The 20342-nt window shown below is 41.9% G+C and overlaps 1 protein-coding gene across 5 annotated transcripts in view; it reads left to right on the plus strand.

Annotated features, from left to right (window-relative positions):
* Positions 1-20342, plus strand: part of PPP4R1 (protein phosphatase 4 regulatory subunit 1) — an 84993-nt gene that overhangs the window by 14072 nt on the left and 50579 nt on the right. For 2 of the 5 annotated variants that reach the window (XM_056521568.1, XM_056521570.1), the window contains exons 3-11: positions 2230-2314; positions 3354-3460; positions 6093-6235; positions 7721-7867; positions 12304-12411; positions 13012-13077; positions 13160-13318; positions 14883-15013; positions 15631-16163. In XM_056521568.1, the coding sequence (XP_056377543.1) occupies positions 2230-2314; positions 3354-3460; positions 6093-6235; positions 7721-7867; positions 12304-12411; positions 13012-13077; positions 13160-13318; positions 14883-15013; positions 15631-16163 (1479 nt within the window). Of the gene's footprint in view, positions 1-2178; positions 2315-3353; positions 3461-6092; positions 6236-7720; positions 7868-12303; positions 12412-13011; positions 13078-13159; positions 13319-14882; positions 15014-15630; positions 16164-20342 lie in introns of all 5 variants that reach the window. The other 3 variants (XM_056521567.1, XM_056521566.1, XM_056521569.1) reach the window with 3 other exon arrangements.

The raw sequence follows: 20342 nt of genomic DNA on the forward strand, positions 1-20342 counted from the left end.
CTCCTTTATGCTTAAAACTGCCCATATCTGAATCCAATTTGTCATTTTTTTTTCGCTAGCATTTGTTATAATGGGAGGGGTGAGGTTGGGTTTTTTATTAGGGAAGGAGGTTATTCATATATTTAAACTTTTTATTTATTCATTCTATTTAATCATTTTTATTTAAATATTATTTTTATTTTTTAATCATACATTTGATAAGGCCTTGTGCACATTTGTGTTTGGAGCTCTGTTCATGGATTCTTTCAAATGATGGAAGTTAAGCAGTAAAAAAAAAAAAAAACTTTTTTTTTTTTTTTTTACCACCTTTGCTTAATTCCTGAAAATCATTGAAAACCTGACAGATGCAAATAGGACTCGCTGAACATATTGTACAACGCACTCCGTGGGCAGCAGGCACTGGCAGAACAAGCGGATGCTAGGACTAACTGGAAATGCACCGTCTCTATAGATGGCATTGCGTTTATGAGGGTTTTCTTCTCAAAGAATAAACCTGTTTAGAGTTTGACTTTACATGTCAAGTGTTTCTGCTGCGAAAATCCTGCCATATGCATGGTGCAGCAGAATCCAATTTGAAAACGGGAGGCTGCTACAATGGAATTTCTGTTCAGAAATTTTCTGCTGGATTCCTCTTGGAATTCCATGTGAATAGGCCCAAATACTAATGCTAAGCTGATGAGTGCCAGTCATTTTCACACTTTAGATGATGCAACCATGTTTGGCCGTAACATCGAAAAGGGGTATACCAATTGGGAGGAAAAGTTTTCAAATCACCTGGTGCCAGAAAGTTTAATAGGTTCAGTATAAAAGCAGCAACAGGAACTCCCTGCTTAGACTGACATCAGCTATCAAGCTGATGTCCAAGGTTAAAGGGGTGCTCAATTGGAAAACAATTGTTTTAAAATCCTATGGTGCCAGAAAGTTATACAGATTTGTAAATTACTTCAATTTAAAAAATTGATAATACTTCCAGTACTTATCCACTGCTGTATACTTCAAAGAAAGGTGTGCATTTCTTTCCAGTATGACCACAGTGCTCTCTGCTGACACATCTGTCCCTGTCAGGAACTGTCCAGAGCAGGTTTGCTATGGGGATTTGCTTCTACTCTGGACAGTTCCTGACATAGACAGAGGTGTCAGCAGAGAGCACTGTGGTCAGACAGGTAAGAATTACACAAATTCCTCTGTAGTATACAGCAGCTGAGAAGAACTAGATGGGTTAAGATATTTAAATATAAGTAATTTACAAATCTCTATCCCTTTCTGGCACCAGTCAATTTTGAAACACTTCTTTTCCACTGGAGTACACCTTTAACGGTCATTAGCAGGGAGTTCCTGTTGATGCTTCATATACCGAACCTGCACAGGGTGTATATGTACACTCTTTGTTAAGGTGGTAAAGGGGTACTCATCAGGTAAAAAAATAATGAAAATGCTGCGGTAGCATTGCTTGCCTGTCTACCAAAGTATTGAAGCAACCAAAAATCTGTTATGTTTTGTCATCTTAGTCCTGTATTTCCTTGTTGAACCTGTTAAGAGCTAAAATCCCCAGAATGCATTTCTTTCCCTCAGCTCTTCACCACAGTCATCTCACCCTGTCTACTTTCCTCTCCCAGTACTCCTCCCAGTTCTCCACCCAGAGCTGTTGCAGAACCTTTAATTTCAAAGAAGACTGTTGCACATCAGTGAGGTTGCAGCAGCTGCTGCTTCATTTCCTGTTTGCTCCCCTACCTGTGTAATTGTTCAGCACAAGGCAGCATGTTAAATACCTCTTTAAAGACTCTTTACACATTACATTGTGTAAAAAAATAAATAAATACATTTAAAAAAAACATAGAAACTGTGCTGACATCTTGATTTTTAACTGGCTAAAGAGAATAGCCAGTTAAATAAAATCAAGATGTCAGCACAGTTTCTAGGTTTTTACTTTTTACACAATGTAATGTGTATCTGATAACCACAACTGGAGCAATTGGCAAACACATTCCAGCTTTGACCAAAGCAAGTCTAGTAGAAGTTATCAAAATGTGTTGCTTTTCAGGTAGAGATGAGACAGATGGTTTTGATCTGTAAATATAAACTGCTGTGGTCAGTTCTCCATAAAGAAGTGCAGCACCAGTGTTTTGGTAGCTTAATGTATCTTGATTTTTCAAGTCATGTTTCTGGTGTTTCTGATAGTTGGTGTGGATGACTACAGCTCAGAGTCTGATGTGATTATTATACCTTCAGCCTTGGACTTTGTCTCACAAGATGAAATGTTGACACCTCTTGGAAGACTGGACAAGTACGCTGCAAGTGAAAACATATTTAACAGGTATGTACGTAGACTTCAAAAGCTTTCAGATTGATTTGTTAGGCTTTGTTCACACTTTCATTGTGGTGTATGTTTATGTACTCTGATTTATAACTAAGTCACTCATGGCATGCATCATATGGCAATGGGTGTAATTAAAGTTAAATGTGAAACAAAATTTGTATGTCAGGTTGCATTGACATTACACTGTACCAGTACTTTGGTATGTGTTGTAAACCTGTCAAAAACATGGCAAAATAAGCTTTTGAGTCATGCTGAATGATTTTGTAGCTGCAGAAGATGGACTCGATATGCGCCAGGTACCAGTATGTGGCATACCTTTTTAACAGTATTTCAACATACACCAGCGATATACTGCTACAAGATGTCAGTCCAGCCTAATATGTGGATTTTGGAACGGTATCTGAACAGTATTTTCAATCTAATTCTGTAATGTTTTCTTTAAAACTACCTGTGAAGTTTAGCCTACTAAAGGCTATAGCTCCAGCTAAGTAAGTCGGTTTTTATTGCACTAACTGGGTAAGAAACGTAATTTGCAGTTTGAGCTTCTTTCCAGAATTCATGGCTAATCTAAAACCATTTGGCCTTTACTTGCTATTTGGCCTTGATTGAACATTCTTTCTAATGGACAGCTTGTCCTGTCTCTATTAAATATGCAGAAATGTGTGGTAAATGTTTTATATAGCGGACTTTCAAATGTTTTTCTTGAACATTAGGAATCTTGTTAACTCCTGGTAAAGACCAAAGAAAACTTGGATATGTTAGAAAGGGAAACTGCTTAAATTGGAGGAAAAAAAACTCCAACCAGCTGATTTCCGTTCTTGTACCAAGAAAACAGACATCCTAACACCTTTCTCTGTGCACTGGCTTTTAATTTAAAGCTTATGAGTCTGTTGATATGATCACTTGCATTGGTGCACTGTTTTGATTTGTGCCAGTTTGTGTGTTTTATTTATTTTTTTGTCGTAAAATATTACTATTTTTTTCGTCTGCCTTTTGAACAAATGTCAACTTTTAATCTTATGTGATTATAATGCAGACAAATGGTTGCAAGAAGTTTACTGGACACTTTAAAAGAAGTCAGCGATGACGAGAAGGATTGTATTGCTGTGTTAGAAAGGGTTACAAAACTCTCAGAAGATTCTGGTATGTGCTAATTTATAATGGAAACTAACACACACTTCTGAAATACGTTTTTGTGCAAAATTTTAAGGCAGGTGGGGAGAAAGTACTTTAAAAAAAAATAGTTTTAATGGTTTATTATCAGTTGCAAAGTGAATGAACAGAAGAAAAATCTAAATAGAATCAATATTTTGTGTGGCCACCCTTTGCCTTCAAAGAACCCTCAGTTCTAGGTATACTTGCACAAGTCAGGTGTTTTGTAGGATTTTTGTCTGGTTTCATGAATAACCACTTATACCAAACAGGTGTAAAACAGTCATTTACTGAAACAGAACAGCTGAAGAACAGCCAAATTCTACTATAATGGTGAGGTTGTGGAAGGCAGTGTCATGTCACAAAATTGGCGTGTCTGAGCTTAGCAACAAGGCACTAGATGGTTATACTGCATCAGGGTGGGTTCACAATACGTTTTCTCCCATACGGGAGCGCATACGGCAGGGGGGAGCTAAAACCTTGCGCTCCCGTATGCCTTCGTATGCGCTCCCGTGTGTCATTCATTTCAATGAGCCGGCCGGAGTGAAACGTTCGGTCGGCTCATTTTTGCGCCGTATGCGCTTTTACGACCGGACCTCAAACCGTGGTTGACCACAGTTTTAGGTCCGAGGGAAAAGCGCATACGGCGCAAAAAATGAGCCGACCGAACGTTTCACTCCGGCCGGCTCATTGAAATGAATGACACACGGGAGCGCATACGAAGGCATACGGGAGCACGAGGTTTTAGCTCCCCCCCTGCCGTATGCGCTCCCGTATGGGAGAAAACGTAGTGTGAACCCAGCCTTAGCAAGGTCTCTCCCATGCAAAGATTTTAAAGCAGTCTGGTGTATCAAGATGTGCTGTTCAAGCTCTTTTAAATAATTGCAGAAACAGGCAACACTCGAGGACTTGGTGGCTGACCAAGTAAACTTACTGCACCAGATGGAAGACAAATCTTGCTTGCATCCATTTGAAATCAGTGCCATCAGCTTAGAACTGTCAGAAACCAGTGAGACCTAGATGCACACCCACTGCTCAGGTGTGTTACCAGAAGGGGCCTTCAAGGAGGAATTACGGGCAAAAAAGCCATACATATATGACATGGCGGTAAGGCCAAGAAAATAGACCATGCATAGAAACATAAAACTGGGGTGCAGGAAAAATGGCGGCAGGCTCTTTAGAGCGATGAGTTATGATACTGTCAGATCAGCTGCTGACTTGATGCTGCAGATTTTGTGTTCAACTGATTATGTTCATTAAACAGCTTCCAATCTGCAGTGGATGTGGTACCTCTTTAAATATTTGGCAGCAACAAAATGCAGTTTGCTGAGAGACTGAAGAGGGGTCAATGAGTGGTCTGCAGGCAAAAGTGAAGCATGGTGGAGGATCATTGCAAGTTTGGCTTATTTTTAGCAAATGGAATTGAAGATTTAGATTTGGATTAAAGGCAAAGTATGTTAAAAAAAAAAATCTATTCAACGGATAGGGGATAAGTTTTAGATTGCAGGGGGGGTCCGAGTGCAGGGATCTTCTGTTTGAGCCCCGGCTCTCCTTTACAGCGACTCATCACCACCCCTGCCCAAAGCGTGGGCCGCCACGTCCCCTCTATATAGTTCTTTGGGAGAGCAGGAGATTGCCGAACGGCTCGCTCATAGAGCTATATGGAGAGGAGCGGGGGTCCTGATGCGCCGCTGTATAGGAGAGCTGGGGCTCTAAACAGGAGATCGCGGGGGGTCCCAGCACTCGGAATGAACTTAAATATTATGAAAAAAATGTAAAAATTTCTGGCTTTTTTATGGTGTTCGTTGTGCTGTAAAAATATCTTTAATCTCTGGGTCAGTACCATTAAGGCAATACGAATTTATAAAGTTATTTTAGATCACCTTTTGTTTTTTCCTTTTCATAATAAAATCATTTTTTCCACTCTTTGTGCTGCCATGCTCTGACAGCCATAACTACTTTTTTCATTTTTTTTTTTTCTTAAGATTCCTAAAACCTTGCACAGTACTGTATATCTGGTGTTTGAATTATGTGCTTTATGTTCGATCTACCCATTTCAGTCCATTTACATGACACAATAAGCTTGAAGTAATACTAAACATTAAAGGGGTACTCCTTTTGGAAATTTAATTTTTTGTTTTTTTAATTTTTTTTTAAATCAACTGGTGCCAGGAAGTTAAACAGATTTGTAAATCACTTCTATTAAAAAAATCTTAATCCTTCCAGTACTTTTTAGGGGCTGTATACTAAAGAGAAATCCAAAAAGAAATACATTTCCTGTGATGTCCTGACCACAGTGCTCTCTGCTGACCTCTGCTGTCCATTTTAGGAACTGTCCAGAGAAGAAAATCCTCATAGCAAACATGCTTCTCTGGACAGTTCCTAAAATGGACAGAAGAGGTCAGCAGAGAGCACTGTGGTCAGGACATCACAGGAAATGCATTTCTTTTTGGATTTCTCTTTAGTATATAGCCCCTAAAAAGTACTGGAAGGATTAAGATTTTTAATAGAAGTGATTTACAAATCTGTTTAACTTTCTGATACCAGTTTATTAAAAAAAAAAAAAAAAATTCCACGGGAGTACCCCTTTAACTTTCTTTTTTTTTTTTTTTCTATTTTGCAGAGCCCACAGTACGTGCTGAACTCATGGAACAAGTGCCTCACCTTGCTATGTTTTGCCAAGAAAATAGGCCATCAATTCCACATGCTTTTTCCAAATATCTTTTACCAATTGTAGTGCGATATCTGGCTGACCAAAATAACCAGGTTTGAATTTAATTTACAATTTATTTTTTAATGAAAAGTATTCAAGCTAAAATTAGAATAGCTATAGTGTCTATAATCTCTGTCTGTTTTGCATGATTCTTATGATTTTTACTCAGCCATGACAGTTGTATTTTTAGTTATCGACTGTTTCAACCTCTTATACACCCATTAGCCATAACTTTAACCCCTACAGGACCCATGATGTACCGGTACGTTATGAGTCCGCTACCGTTCTAATAACACGTGGCCCCGCGTCATAGCGGGTCGAGCCCGGCCTATAACAACCGGGACCCGTGGCTAATAGCACGCGGCACTACATGGTGTCAGTCTACGTGGTCACTCGTGGCAGACGTTTCTTTCAGTCTTCCAGATCGTCCCTACCTCCCACACCAATATACTTCTGCTGCGTTTGACGCATGGCGGTTGAAACAGCGGTTTTGAGGGCTCGGGGATTTTCTTCCCGAGTGGTCCGGACTATACCCTGTGCCCGGAGACCCTCGCCTGCCAGGATTTACCACCGTGCCTGGCGGGCCTATTTCCGCTGGTGTGAAGCTCGTTCTCTCTCCCCATGTCATTTTCTCTGCCGAATCTCTTGTCCTTTTTGCAATCAGGGCTGGAGACGTGCCTTGCCCTCAGTTCCATCAAGGGCCAGGTTTCAGCGCTTTCTTTCCTTTTCCAATGCCCTCTTGCGTCCAACCTTCATGTTTGCACTTTTTTGCCGGGCTTGGCTCACGAGGTCCCTCCGTTCCGGTCCCCCACTGTGCCTTGGGACCTTAACCTTTGTTTTGGATGCTCTTCACGGGGCTTTGTTTGAGCCTCTGGGTCAGGTTTCCCTTCGTTTCCTTTCCTGGAAGGTGGCCTTCCTTGTTGCGGTCACGTCCTTTCGCCATGTGTGACAGAATTGGCTGCCTTCTCTTGCCCCTTTTCTGGTGATCCACCTTTTTTTTTTTTTTTTTTTTTTTTTTTTTTTTTTTTGCGCCTAGTGTCAGCCTCCTAGCGGCTAGCAGCATATTACCCATGGTCCTGTGTCCCCCCAATAGATGCTTTGAGAGAGAGATTTTACGTTGAGTCCAAAAATCTACTTGTTTTGTTTTGGGGCATCACACAAAATTCTCAAGCATAGATCTGTCTGGGCTTGTTCTAAGTGATTTATAAAATTTGTCTTTTCATCTGCTTTTTGTTAGTATAGACTAAGGTGTAAGGCTGCTTTCACACCTCGTTTTCAGCCTATGGTTGCCAGATCCGGCTGGGGGAGTGGAAAACCGGGCGCTCCCATACCCCAGCTGGACCGGCGCTGAAATCAGTTTACTTTAATGAGCCAACCGGTGATTCCTGTCGGCTCATTTTTGACCCGTATCCGGTTTCCTGACCGGACCTAAAGCTGACCGTAGTCGCCGTTTGACTCCTCCCTCAGCTTTATCCGGCAACCGTAGGATGAAAGAGGTGTGAATGCAGCCTAATAATAATGTACTTTTAATCCCTCAGGTTAGGAAGACAAGTCAAGCAGCATTGCTTGTGTTACTTGAACAAGAATTAATAGAAAGATCAGATGTGGAGAGTAAAGTATGCCCGGTGCTCATTGATCTCACTGCACCAGACAGCAATGATGACGTCAAGACTGAAGCTGTAGCGGTGAGTTTGTAGCGGGATTTACTATATATATATATAAACAGTTAACTTTTCATTGTCCAGTACTAGATTGTGGCTTTTTTTTTTTTGCCTATTTCAAGCACTTCTTTCTAGTTAGCAGCAAATAGTGTGTATATATGTATGTGTATGTGTGTGTGTATATATGTATGTGTGTATATATAATATAAACATTTTTTTTTTTTTTTTTTTGTAGTGGTTTTATAACAATGCACTTTTTTGATAAAAAATAAAATAAAATAATTTGCACCTGTTCACATGCTGAGAGCAGTCATGTTTTTGTAGTACTGGAAAAAAAAACTTTTAGACTATTTAGCTCAAATTTATAGCAGTTAATACTCCTGTAGAATGAAAGCAGTTCATGTGTCGTGTGGAAGTTAATGTCTGAAGTGTGGCACTGCAAGCCATGTCGCTTTGCCTGATTTATTGTGTAATATGTTTACTTTGACTTTTGATGAGATTCATATTTGTTGGTAGAAAGAATCACTAATCCTTATGTCAAATTTGATATTACTTCTGGACGGAGCCTCCAGTCCAAATCTGGTCAGAGTCAACCCAGTTCAGACATTAAAAAAAGAAATTAAAACAATATATATTTTATTTGTTTATTCCAAAGGAGTAAAATGAACAAACGTGTTTATTGACCCATAGTCAGCAGTGGATGCGACGTTTCAACAGCATCACACTGTCATTCTCAAGCATGCTTGAGAATGACAGCGTGATGCTGTCGAAACGTCGCATCCACTGCTGACCACGGGTCAATAAACACGTTTGTTCATTTTACTCCTGGAGTGTTGTTGGAATTTTCTTTGGATCTTTGATGTTTATACTTGGTCTGCGACTGGGACAGAGTCGCTATTCACGTGCACCTGATATCTCTATTTGCCTGAAAGGTTGTTCTGCTTCTACCACTTGTCTGTCTCTATCTATCTAATCTAAGAATGTTGCAGTATCTCGTAACACCTTTTTTTATTGGACGGTTGGTGGATTAGATTCCTCAGTTTTTCGCTGGTGCAATTGCAGAGCTCTTGGGCTCTTGAGCTTTTGGTATTACAAGATACTGTAACATTCTTTGATTTGCATCTGCATCACTGGACTAATACGGCTACTCAAATTTATATATATATATATATATATATATATATATATATATATATATATATATATATTATTATAATTTATTCATTCATCCAGTGGTTCTTAACCTGGGTTCGATTGAACCCCACGGGTTCGGTGAGTCAGTCCCGGTGGTTCGGCGGGGGAGGTCGCAACAGGACAGGCAAACCAAGCAATTGCTTGGGGCCCCGAGCTGAGCCAGTGTTTCCCCATCACTATTAACTCCCTGCGGCCCCGCGTTAAGTTTAAAAACGCAGGGCCGCCGGGACATAGCGCATGTCAGGACATGACTGACGTCCCGTGCGTGCACCCATGGAAACAAAGGCGATGAGGACCGGAGGAAAGAGAAGGAGGAAGACGCGCGCTGGCCAGCTTGGTAAGTGACCAGCGGCACGTCATCTCCGGTGCTCCGACCACCGGTCCCGAGACCTACTGCTATAGCCGAAGCAGTGGTCGGAGCACTGAAGTAGGGCAGTACACAGGCATACAGCCGCCAGCCATACACTGTATATGGCTGGAAGCTGTATGTCTGTGGGGGGACACTGCCTACATAAGTGGTCTTCAACCTGCGGACCTCCAGATGTTGCAAAACTACAACTCCCAGCATGCCCGGTCCGGGCATGCTGTGAGTTGTAGTTTTGCAACAACTGGAGGTCCGCAGGTTGAAGAACACTGGCCTACATAATGTCGGGGAACACTGTCTGCCTAATGTGGGGGAACTCTGCCTGCCTAATGTGGGGGAACACTGCCATTGTTGCGAAAATGACATGAGTGGCACTTGCCAAGGTAAAGCTACGCATTTCTGAACTGGTCTCTGAAAGACAACAGCAGAAGTCACTGATTTGCAGTAAATATTCATTGTTTTTGTGTGAAAATCATGTTTTCATGGTTTTGTTCTTAATGGTTTTGTTCATTTTGTGCACCTATGTATAAATATATAATTAAATATATACCTCCTATGTTTTGGATCATATTTTATTTTTCTAATTAAGTAGGGATCGACCGATTATCGGTAGAGAAGAGCAAACTTACAGTAAATTCGATTCGTCACGAACTTCTCGGCAGTTGATGACTTTTCCTGCATAAATTAGTTCAGCTTTCAGGTGCTCCCGTGGGCTGAAAAAGGTGGATACAGTCCTAGGAGACTCTTTCCTAGGACTGTATCCACCTTTTCCAGCCCACCGGAGCACCTGAAAGCTTAACTAATTTATGTAGGAAAAGTCATTAACTGCCGAGCCGAGAAGTCCCCGACCCACCGCACCGCGACTGCCCCCGACCCGCCGCACCGCGTCGCGCATCGCACCGTCCCCATTGCCTCCCCATCCCCGATTTTATTACCTGTTCCCGGGGCCCACGCTACTTCTGGCTCCTGCTGCGTCCTGCGTTAAGCTGTGCGCAATGACGAGTGATGTGCGCAACTTGACGTCACCTTCAGTGCGCACAGTGACAGCTCAGGAGGACGCCACCGGAGCCAGATGTAGAGTGTACCCCGGGCACAGGTAATAATAAAACCTGGGATGGGGGAGGCAATGGGACCGGGGCGGTGCAGAGCGGTGGTGGAAGCGGTGCGGGGGTGGCAGTGATAGGACTCGGGACCCCCGGACAGGCAGGGGGAGAGTAGCGGGTGGCGGCGGCGGTCTATGGCACCGCAAAAGCCACTGCAGTGCATTGATTTAAACCGCCCGCTTCAAATCTATGATCTGCAGCGGTGTCGCAGGGGGATTAATAGCGGATAACGTATACCGGAATATCTGTATAAGTTATCGGCTTTCGGCCCGAACACACACACACACACACACACACACACACACACACACACACACAGTCCAAGGAGATGCCACAGCACTAGAGTAAATCTACTTTATTATAGTGTAGTGTGATAACAGAAAAAAAGTAATAGCCTTTTTGCTACAGCCATCTGGCAGCGGCTGCAAAGGGGTGTATGTAGTAGACCCAGGAGCTATGTCCACTCTATACTTGTCCGAGGCTGGGTGCTTATGACCGACATAAGCGATCATGTTGATGTCAGTTATTTTAACCTTTTAAATACTGTGATACAGATTTCTGCATTTAACCCCTTAAGGACACAGCCCATTTGGCTTTAACCCCCTTAAGGACATGCAACATAAATGTATGGCGCTGCTAAGATTAACTAAACGCATAGCTTCGTACATTTACGGCGCAGCGACCCGGGATCACCACATCTCCAGACGCGGACATCAGGCCAGGATGGCTGCTATCTAACTGCAGCCTATGACTATGTCTCATAGGGGACTATCATTAGATTGCGAATACTGTTAAGTGCCATCTTCTGGGTCTTCTCTGTTCTGGCATCGAGCAGACCAGAGGAGAGCAGTTGGGGCAGGTGAGGGGACCTTTGTCCTCCATCTTGGATGATCGGATCCCCATTGCCGTGCCGTGGGCGATCCAGTGATCCATCAAAATGTTGCAGATGCGTGATTTGCCATTATTAGCGGACATCAGCGTTATCGCTGATGTTTGCCATTACCAGAGGGTCCCTGGCTGCTGATAGCAGCCGGTACCTGCCGTGCAGGATGCAATTATCAGTTTAGTGCTCGTGTCATGTACACGAGGGAAAAGTATGTTCTGGTGCGTAAAGCAAAACTGTCACAAAGAATATGCTTGTGAAGCTGCACACACTGTACACTAGGGCTTCACAAGAATATTCTAGGCATACCTTTAGTGGTATGCTAGGCTGCTTTTATTCTTACACAATTAGGCTTTATATTACCCTTGGAAGTCAGGCTGACAGTCAGGGAGGCGGAGCCCGGGGGTCTGCATCTGCTCTGCACCGCCTCTTTCTGCCTACATTGCTCAATTGATTGATGCCCTAGCTGTCAGAGCTACAAAAGGCTGCTGCCAGCTGGCGAGCCCTGCCTGTCAATCAATTGAGAGACGTAGCAGAAAGAGGTGGTGAGGCCCAGAGCAGAGTGGACCCTGGACTCCGCCTTCCCAACGGTCGGCCTTTGAGTGCCGGGATTTCTATTATCTACTACGATCCTTGTGCACCACTTGCTATAGTGCCAACCACCTACTCCTGCTTATACAGAGGCCATTACTAGGCCTTCATGCTTGCCATATTAAACCTTCAAATAGTCTGCATTAGTAGAGCTGGTCTAAAAAAAAAAAAAGAAAACCCTGTCTTGTGACTTCTTCTGCGTAAGGATTTTATTTATTTTTTGAAGCTGGCTCTTGGCCTTCAATCTTATTCCCAGATATTCTGTGGTATAACACTACCTTTACGTGTGCCCGTTTGTAATTATTTACATTTATTTATTTCATAGATTATGTGCAAAATGGCCTCAATGGTGGGTAAAGATATAACAGAGAGGCTAATCCTTCCTAGGTTTTGTGAAATGTGCTGTGACTGCAGAATGTTTCATGTCCGTAAGGTATGTCGTCCTCCCCACCCAGCATTTGTTTTTCCCCATTTGAGTTTGTATTCTGTGTACAATATATAGCTTAAGTAATCCCTTTGAGAAAATATTTTGGTATTTAATTAAACCCATATAAGAAGACTACCTATTATAAGTATTTGATCTTACATGTTGATTTGTGAACCATTCCTTCCCTATTGTATGCTAAGATCTGGCTGCAATATCTTGATTGAAGATCAGTCTGCCCACCTACATGTTCTTCCAAAAAATGAAATTGGTGGATGAAAAGATCTAAAAACTGAACACAGTTATTGATGGCAAATAGAGAGGAGTGAAGTTACAGTGATTCTATTCTGCACGAACCTCACTGCTCAGTGTTTGCTGACTTAAGCCTGCATAAATTAGTTCAGCTTTCAGGTGGCTGGAAAAGGTGGATACAGTCCTGGGAGGGAGTCTCCAGCCCAACGGAGCACCTGAAAGCTGAACTAACTTATGCAGGCTAAAGTCAGCAACTGCCGAGCCGAGAAGTTTGTGCTGAATCGAATTACTGTAACTTTGCTCATCTCTAATGGCAATCAAAATTTATTTTTAAACTTATATAATTTGCTTTTCAAGGTTTGTGCAGCCAATTTTGGAGATATCTGTAGTGTTGTTGGCCAAGAGGCTACAGAGAAGATGCTGGTGAGTACAATAGAAATAATTGTTAGATGTTAGAGACTTTTTTTTGTGCTGCACATCTTAAAATTTTTCGTCTCCATTCCAGTTGCCACGCTTTTTCCAGCTGTGTTCAGACAATGTGTGGGGTGTGCGGAAAGCCTGTGCTGAGTGTTTCATGGCTGTGTCATGTGCAACATCACAAGAGCTTCGTCGGACTAGGCTCTCTGCTCTTTTCATTAACTTAATAAGTGACCCATCTAGATGGGTAAGTTTAATGGTTTGCTTGAATTTTATACACCCTTTGTGCTAAATACTGCAGTCACAAAATTAAATGAATTGTAAAATTCATATGCTTTAGTAACGTTTTATCTAAAGTTCACATCTGCACCATAGTTCCCTTTCAAGCTCCTCTTGTATCAATTTCCTTACTTGACAAAAGGAATAATGCTGAATGCATGTGGTGTTCCTGTCAAAACGCTGAACCCCGCAGACCTCGTTATATAGGGGTCCATCAGCTGCTGCAAGTTTGTAAATGGCAAATTTTATTTTTTTGTTATAGTTTAGGCATTTTAGATACAGCAATACTAGTTGTTTTAATCTCTTGCTTTATAACATAATTTAAGATTATATTTATGTTTAAAACTATTTTCTGACCATTTTTGGGGGGATATTAAATGGCCCAAAGAAAGGGCTTTTTTTCTAGTACAATTGAGTTCTACTGGATTGTAAAATGTCCCATGCAAGTGAATTTGACAGCCTTAAAGCATTTTTTTCTCAACTTTTTCTTAGTGTGTTTTTAAATATCCCTCAGTCTACACACAGTTTATAAGGTTGAAAAAAGACCAGAGCCCATCAAGTTTAACCTATATCCCTATTGTCCCGACTGTTGATCCAGAAGAAGGCAAAAAAAACTTATGAAGCTCATACCAATTGTCCCATACCAACGGGAAAAATTCCTTCCCATCTCTATATATGGCAGTCAGTTTTGGGGTTTACCTTATCCAACTGTATTGTACAGTATAGTAGAATGTGTTTAATATTTTCACTTTTTCCTCATCAGTATATAATTTCTCCCTTATTACTTTTATAAGGGCCAACTCTTTAATTTTGAACTTTTTTACCATTTCTATAGTTCTACGCTCTTTGGCAATGAGTCTCTGTCTCTACTTTTGCTGCTTTCACATTTTTCCCCCACAACTTTTTTTTTTAATGTTTCTTTACTGCCACCTGTCTTGGATAAATGCTTATATTTGTCATTTATTGCCGCATTTACATTTTTGTTCATCCACGTTGGTTTTCTCATGTTCCTACCCTTTTATTCCAATAAGGAATGTACCTCTCACAGTGAGAATTTAAAAGAAGTACTACAGGATATTTTTTGTTTTAGTTTGCATATTTACCTTTGTCAGATATAAAAACATAATGCCTCCGTTTTCCCGATGCAGTCCCCACTGTGCTCCTTCTCCCGGTCCCCTGTGATCAATAAGTCATGCTGCGACCTGGCAATAGCTGACATTGGCAATGTCCCACCTCAGCCAGTGATTGGCTGAGTGTCAATCTGAAGTATTGAGGCTCAGCACCAGGAAGAAGACATTTTCCTCACATATCTTCCCGCAGTGTGGCATTCAGACTGGAATTTGCATAAACTTGCTTCCATTTGTTGTTTTCTTGAATAGACTATAACCCTGTAGGTTAGTCCTTTATGGTTAAATGTCTTATTAATATGTTAGAAATTGTGCAGGCTGTCAAATGGAGGGGAAGTAGTTTACAATCTATTTTAAATCCCCAAAAATTAGACAAGTACACTTAAGACTGCATTATTTTCATAGGTACGCCAAGCTGCCTTTCAATCTCTTGGGCCTTTTATATCTACTTTTGCAAATCCGTCAAGTTCTGGTCAGTACTTTAAGGAGGAAGAATGTAAAACCGCTGAGCTTGTAAAACCGAATGAAACGGAGAGGTTTGTCTTTATTTTTATTGAAAAGATGATGCAGATTAGTTTTAAATTAATTTTTATTTTTATTTTTTTTGCAAGTAATGAGTTTAAGTTTATATAGCTTACATTGGTACTCCAGCGCTTAGACATCTTATCCCCTATCCAAAGGCGGGACCCCCGTGATCTTGCATGCAACACCCCAGTTAAAATCAGTCCCTGGAGCATGTTCGCTCTGGGTCTGATTACCGGCGACCACGGGGCACGCGGCGTGTGACGTCACGCCTCTGCCCCCGTGTGATGTCACGCTCCGCCCCTCAATGCAAGCCTATGGGAGGGGGCGTGACAGCTGGTAATCAGACCTGGAGTGAACATGCTCCGGGGACTGATTTTAACTGGGGTGCTGCGTGCAAGATCACGGGGGTCCCCAGCGGCGGGACCCCCGCGATCAGGCATCTTATCCCCTATCCTTTGGATAAGGGGATAAGATGTCTAAGCGCCGGAGTACCCTTTTAAGCCTGGCAATGCTGGCAGTAATGCGAGCTCAAGTTTCTAGTGTAGCTTCCAGTGTCTTGTCCTTTTTAAGAACTTGTTTGATTTTCTTTGCTATAATTGCAGCATAGTTTTTAATTGTATTTCTTTAGCAGCCTGCTGAATGAGCACCTGTTGGAAGATACAAAGAATGTTACTCAAAAAAATGTAGTTGCAACAGATGAATGTCAAACAGACAACAGCCCTGGTACCATCACTGTGAAACTAGAAACCAACTTGGATGAATATCCAGCTTCAGATGACCTTTTTAGGGTCAACAATCACTCTGTTGACTTACTTTCACATTGCACTTTGCCTTTGGAGAATTCACTTGACTCTGTTGGACCAGAACAGGGTTCTCCTGATGCAGAATCATCTAAGGTTTTAGAACTGCAGTCTTTGAAGAGCCCTGTTACTGAGCAAGAGCTGTTCAATTCGTTTCATTACTGGAGGACTCCAATTCCTGAAATAGATATAGATCTGGAACTTCGGCATACACAAGTTGAAGCACATAGCCAAGACAGTAGGTTATCTGTTCAGAAGGCATCATCCCCTGGCTCACCTAATATAGCCATGGCTACAAGAAAGGAGCTAGAAGAGATGATCGAAAACCTGGAGCCACACACAGATGATCCTGATGTAAAAGGTGATCATTTTAGGCTTTTCTGTTTCAGATTCAGCAAATACATTCTTTTGGGATCTGTGTAATGCTCTTATATCTGGTCTTTCCACACTTGCACTTGTGGTTTTTATTGGCTTGAAATGTTAAACCCGCAAGTTTGGTTTTATGTAATTCTAACAGCATGTGACGCTGTGGTCTGCATGTTCTGCTTAGGAATCATTGGGGGGATTTATCAAAACCTGTGTAGAGGAAGAATAGTGCACTTGGCCATATATATATATATATATATATATATATATATATATATATATGTGTGTATATATGTATATATATATATATATGTATATATATGTATATATATGATATAGAGATTATAGAGATATATATAGAGATATATATATATATATATATATATAGAGATATATATAGAGATAGAGATAGATAGAGATATATATAGAGATAGAGATATATAGAGATATATAGAGATATATATAGAGAGAGAGAGAGAGAGAGAGAGATATATATATACATACATACATATACAGCAACAGAAGAATGCAGCAGCACACTGCCAGCACAAGGATATAGGTGCAACATGAATATGCAGTTAAAACATGGAGAGCTATACAGCTATGGTGTAATAGATGCAAATGTGAAACTATGAAATAGTGAGGCACTTAGCTCGCAAATTTGTCTCCGCCGGCGGTCAAATAGCTTGGACCATCCCACCGCGATAAGGTAGCCTCCTGGGACGGACCCTACACTGTGAATATGCCTCTGTGTGAACAGTTCAGTAAGCATGGCAGGATCTGGAACATCCAAGCCACCTTATATACCCACCTGATAGAGGTGGGTGGGGTGCAAGGCCAACATGGAGGTAGCCACTCCCCCGTATGTGCAATACAGACAAAGAATAAGTCAGCCAGCACTTTAGTTGATACCAAACTATTATATGGACCTGGCCTACAGGTGCACGCTACTAGGCTAGATATACAGCAACAGAAGAATGCAGCAGCACACTGCCAGCACAAGGATATAGGTGCAACATGAATATGCAGTTAAAACATGGAGAGCTATACAGCTATGGTGTAATAGATGCAAATGTGAAACTATGAAATAGTGAGGCACTTAGCTCGCAAATTTGTCTCCGCCGGCGGTCAAATGGGACGGTCCAAGCTATTTGACCGCCGGCGGAGACAAATTTGCGAGCTAAGTGCCTCACTATTTCATAGTTTCACATTTGCATCTATTACACCATAGCTGTATAGCTCTCCATGTTTTAACTGCATATTCATGTTGCACCTATATCCTTGTGCTGGCAGTGTGCTGCTGCATTCTTCTGTTGCTGTATATCTAGCCTAGTAGCGTGCACCTGTAGGCCAGGTCCATATAATAGTTTGGTATCAACTAAAGTGCTGGCTGACTTATTCTTTGTCTATATATATATATAGATAGAGATAGAGATATAGATATAGATAGATAGAGATATAGAGATAGAGATAGAGATAGATAGAGATATAGAGATATAGATAGATAGAGATATAGATAGATAGAGATATAGAGATATAGATAGATAGAGATATAGAGATATAGATAGATAGATATATGTATAGATATATGTAATATAATTATTATGATTTATTTATTTTTTTTTTTTTTAACATGCTGGTGTAGACCCCAATTTTTCATTTTCATAAGGGGTAAAAAGCCCCCCAATTTTTTTAACAATTTCTGCCGAGTACGGAAAGAACCCACATGTGACCCTAAACTGTTGCTGTGAAATACGACAGGGCTCAGAGGTGAGTGCGCCATGCGCATTTGAGGCCTAAGTTAGGGATTTGCATAGGGGCAGACACGAATGCAAGAGTTATTCCAAAAATACCCTATGCTAGGGTTTCCCAAACAAGGTGCGCCAACTGTTGCAAAACTCCCAGCATGCCTGGACAGTCAATGGCCATCCGGCAATGCCAGGAGTTGTTTTGCAACAGATGGGTGTAAGATGTTGTGTAAGGGTGTATATGTAGTGTTTTACTTTTTATTTTGTGGTAGTGTAGTGTTTTTAGGGTTCATTCACACAGGGGTTTACAGTGAGTTTCCCGCTGGGAGTTTGAGTTGCGGTGGAAAATTTGCTGCAGCTCAATCTTGCATTGGGAAACTCGCTGTAAAGCCCCGCCTGTGTGAATGTACCCTGTACATTCATATTGTGGGGGGAGGGGGATGTTTACAGGCGCAAACCTACAACTGTTGCAAAACTACAACTCTAAACATGAACTGACAGGAAACAACACCTTTCACGGAATGTAACAAGGGGGAGCCGTTAGCATTTACACCCCACTGGTGTCTGACAGATTTTTGGAGCAGTGGCCAGTGAAAATCAAAAATTAAATTTTTTCATTTGCACAGCCCACTGTTCCAAAGATCTGTCAAATGCCAGTGGGGTGTAAATGCTCACTGCAACCCTTATTAAATTCTCTGAGGGGTGTAGTTTCCAAAATGTGGTCACGTAGGTGGGTGGGGGAGGGGGGGGGGTTGTTCCCACTGTTCTGGCACCATTTGGGCTTTATAAATGCACATGACTTCTATTCATACCAAATTCTCTCTCCAAACGCCCAATGGTGCTCCTTCTCTTCTGAGCATTAGAGCAGTTTACATCCATATTGGGGATTTCCATACTCAGAAGAAATAGTGTTATCACCCCTTGTGAAAATAAAAAATTTGGGGTAACACAGCTGTCACACCCTCTCACATAGGCTCGCATTCAGGGGGCAGGGCCGTTACGTCACAATGCTCCGGCCCCCGTGATGGCCCGTAATCAGACCCGGAGCAATCGTGCTCTGGGGACTGATTCTAACGGAGTGCAAGATCACGGGGGTCACCAGCTGCGGGACCCCCGCGATCGGGCAACTTATCCCCTATCCTTTGTGCCAGAGTACCCCTTTAGGGACACAGCCCATTTTGTCCTTAATGAAAAAAATCCTATTTGTGGGGGGGAAATTTACAAGAAAACCGCAATTTTGCTAATTTCGGAAGGTTTCGGTTTCACACTGTACAATTTATGGTAAAAATTACATGTTTTATTTCTGTGGGTTAATACGAATAAAATTATACCCATGATTACATACTTTTTTCTTATTATTGTACCACTTTAAAAAATCTCAAACTTTTTAACAAAATTAGTGGGTTTAAAATACTATTTTGATGACCTACAACTTTTTCAATTTTTTGTCTAAGTGGCAGTATGAGGGCAAATTTTGTGCCATGATCTGTACTTTTTGATTTAACATTTACCGTAAAATCTCTTTCTCGAAGGATCGATTGGGGACACAGACCGGGGGTGTATGCTGCTGTCTCTAGGAGGTGTGACACTATGGCAACAAGAAAGTCTGCTCCTCCCAGCAGGATATACCCGCCTCCAGGCCCTGAGCTAATCAGTTTTAGTACCAGAGCAATTGGAGAGGACCGACAGGTCAAGGAAAAAACACGAACTGTCCGAGAACCAGAAGAAAAGATATAACTGAACCCACCCTCGGACAGAGAACCAAAGAGAAACCCAAAAGGGCGGAAGCTGTGTCCCCCAATGGATCCTTCGAGAGAGAGATTTTACGGTTAGTGTTAAATCTCCTTTTCTCTATCGGCTCCATTGGGGGACACAGACCGTGGGACGTACCAAAGCCGTCTCTTGGGTGGGTAAGGAAACAGACAGGTGGACGGTGGGACCACCGCTGTCGACAACATCTTACAGCCCAGAGTAGCATCAACTGATGCGAAGGTAAGAATCTGGTAGCACCTTGAGAAAGAGTGCATAGACGACCGTGCGGACGTCTTACAGAACTGCAAGGCCGAAGCCACGTATCGGGGGCCCAGGATGCCCCGAAAAACGGGTGGAATGAGCCAAACCCCCGAAGGGTGGGATCTTCCCCTTGCAGCGGTAAGCTCTTTACAAAAAAAAAAAAAAAAAAAAAAAAAGCAGACCGGATCCACCGAAAAAAGGTGGTCGTAGAAGCAAGTTGTCCTATACAACGACCTTCCGGAAACACAAAAAAAGAGAGAAGTCTGAACAGCCCTCACCACAACCAGGTTGTGGAACAAAGGCTTCCAGAAATGAGAAGGGGCCGGACAAAAGGACGGTAGGATGAGGTTCTCATTGAGATGACAGTCAAAAACCATCTCAGGTAAGTAGGACAGACCTGGACGGAAAACAAC

This window comes from Hyla sarda, chromosome 5, assembly GCF_029499605.1.
Source record: "Hyla sarda isolate aHylSar1 chromosome 5, aHylSar1.hap1, whole genome shotgun sequence".
Taxonomy (NCBI): Eukaryota; Metazoa; Chordata; class Amphibia; order Anura; family Hylidae; genus Hyla; species Hyla sarda.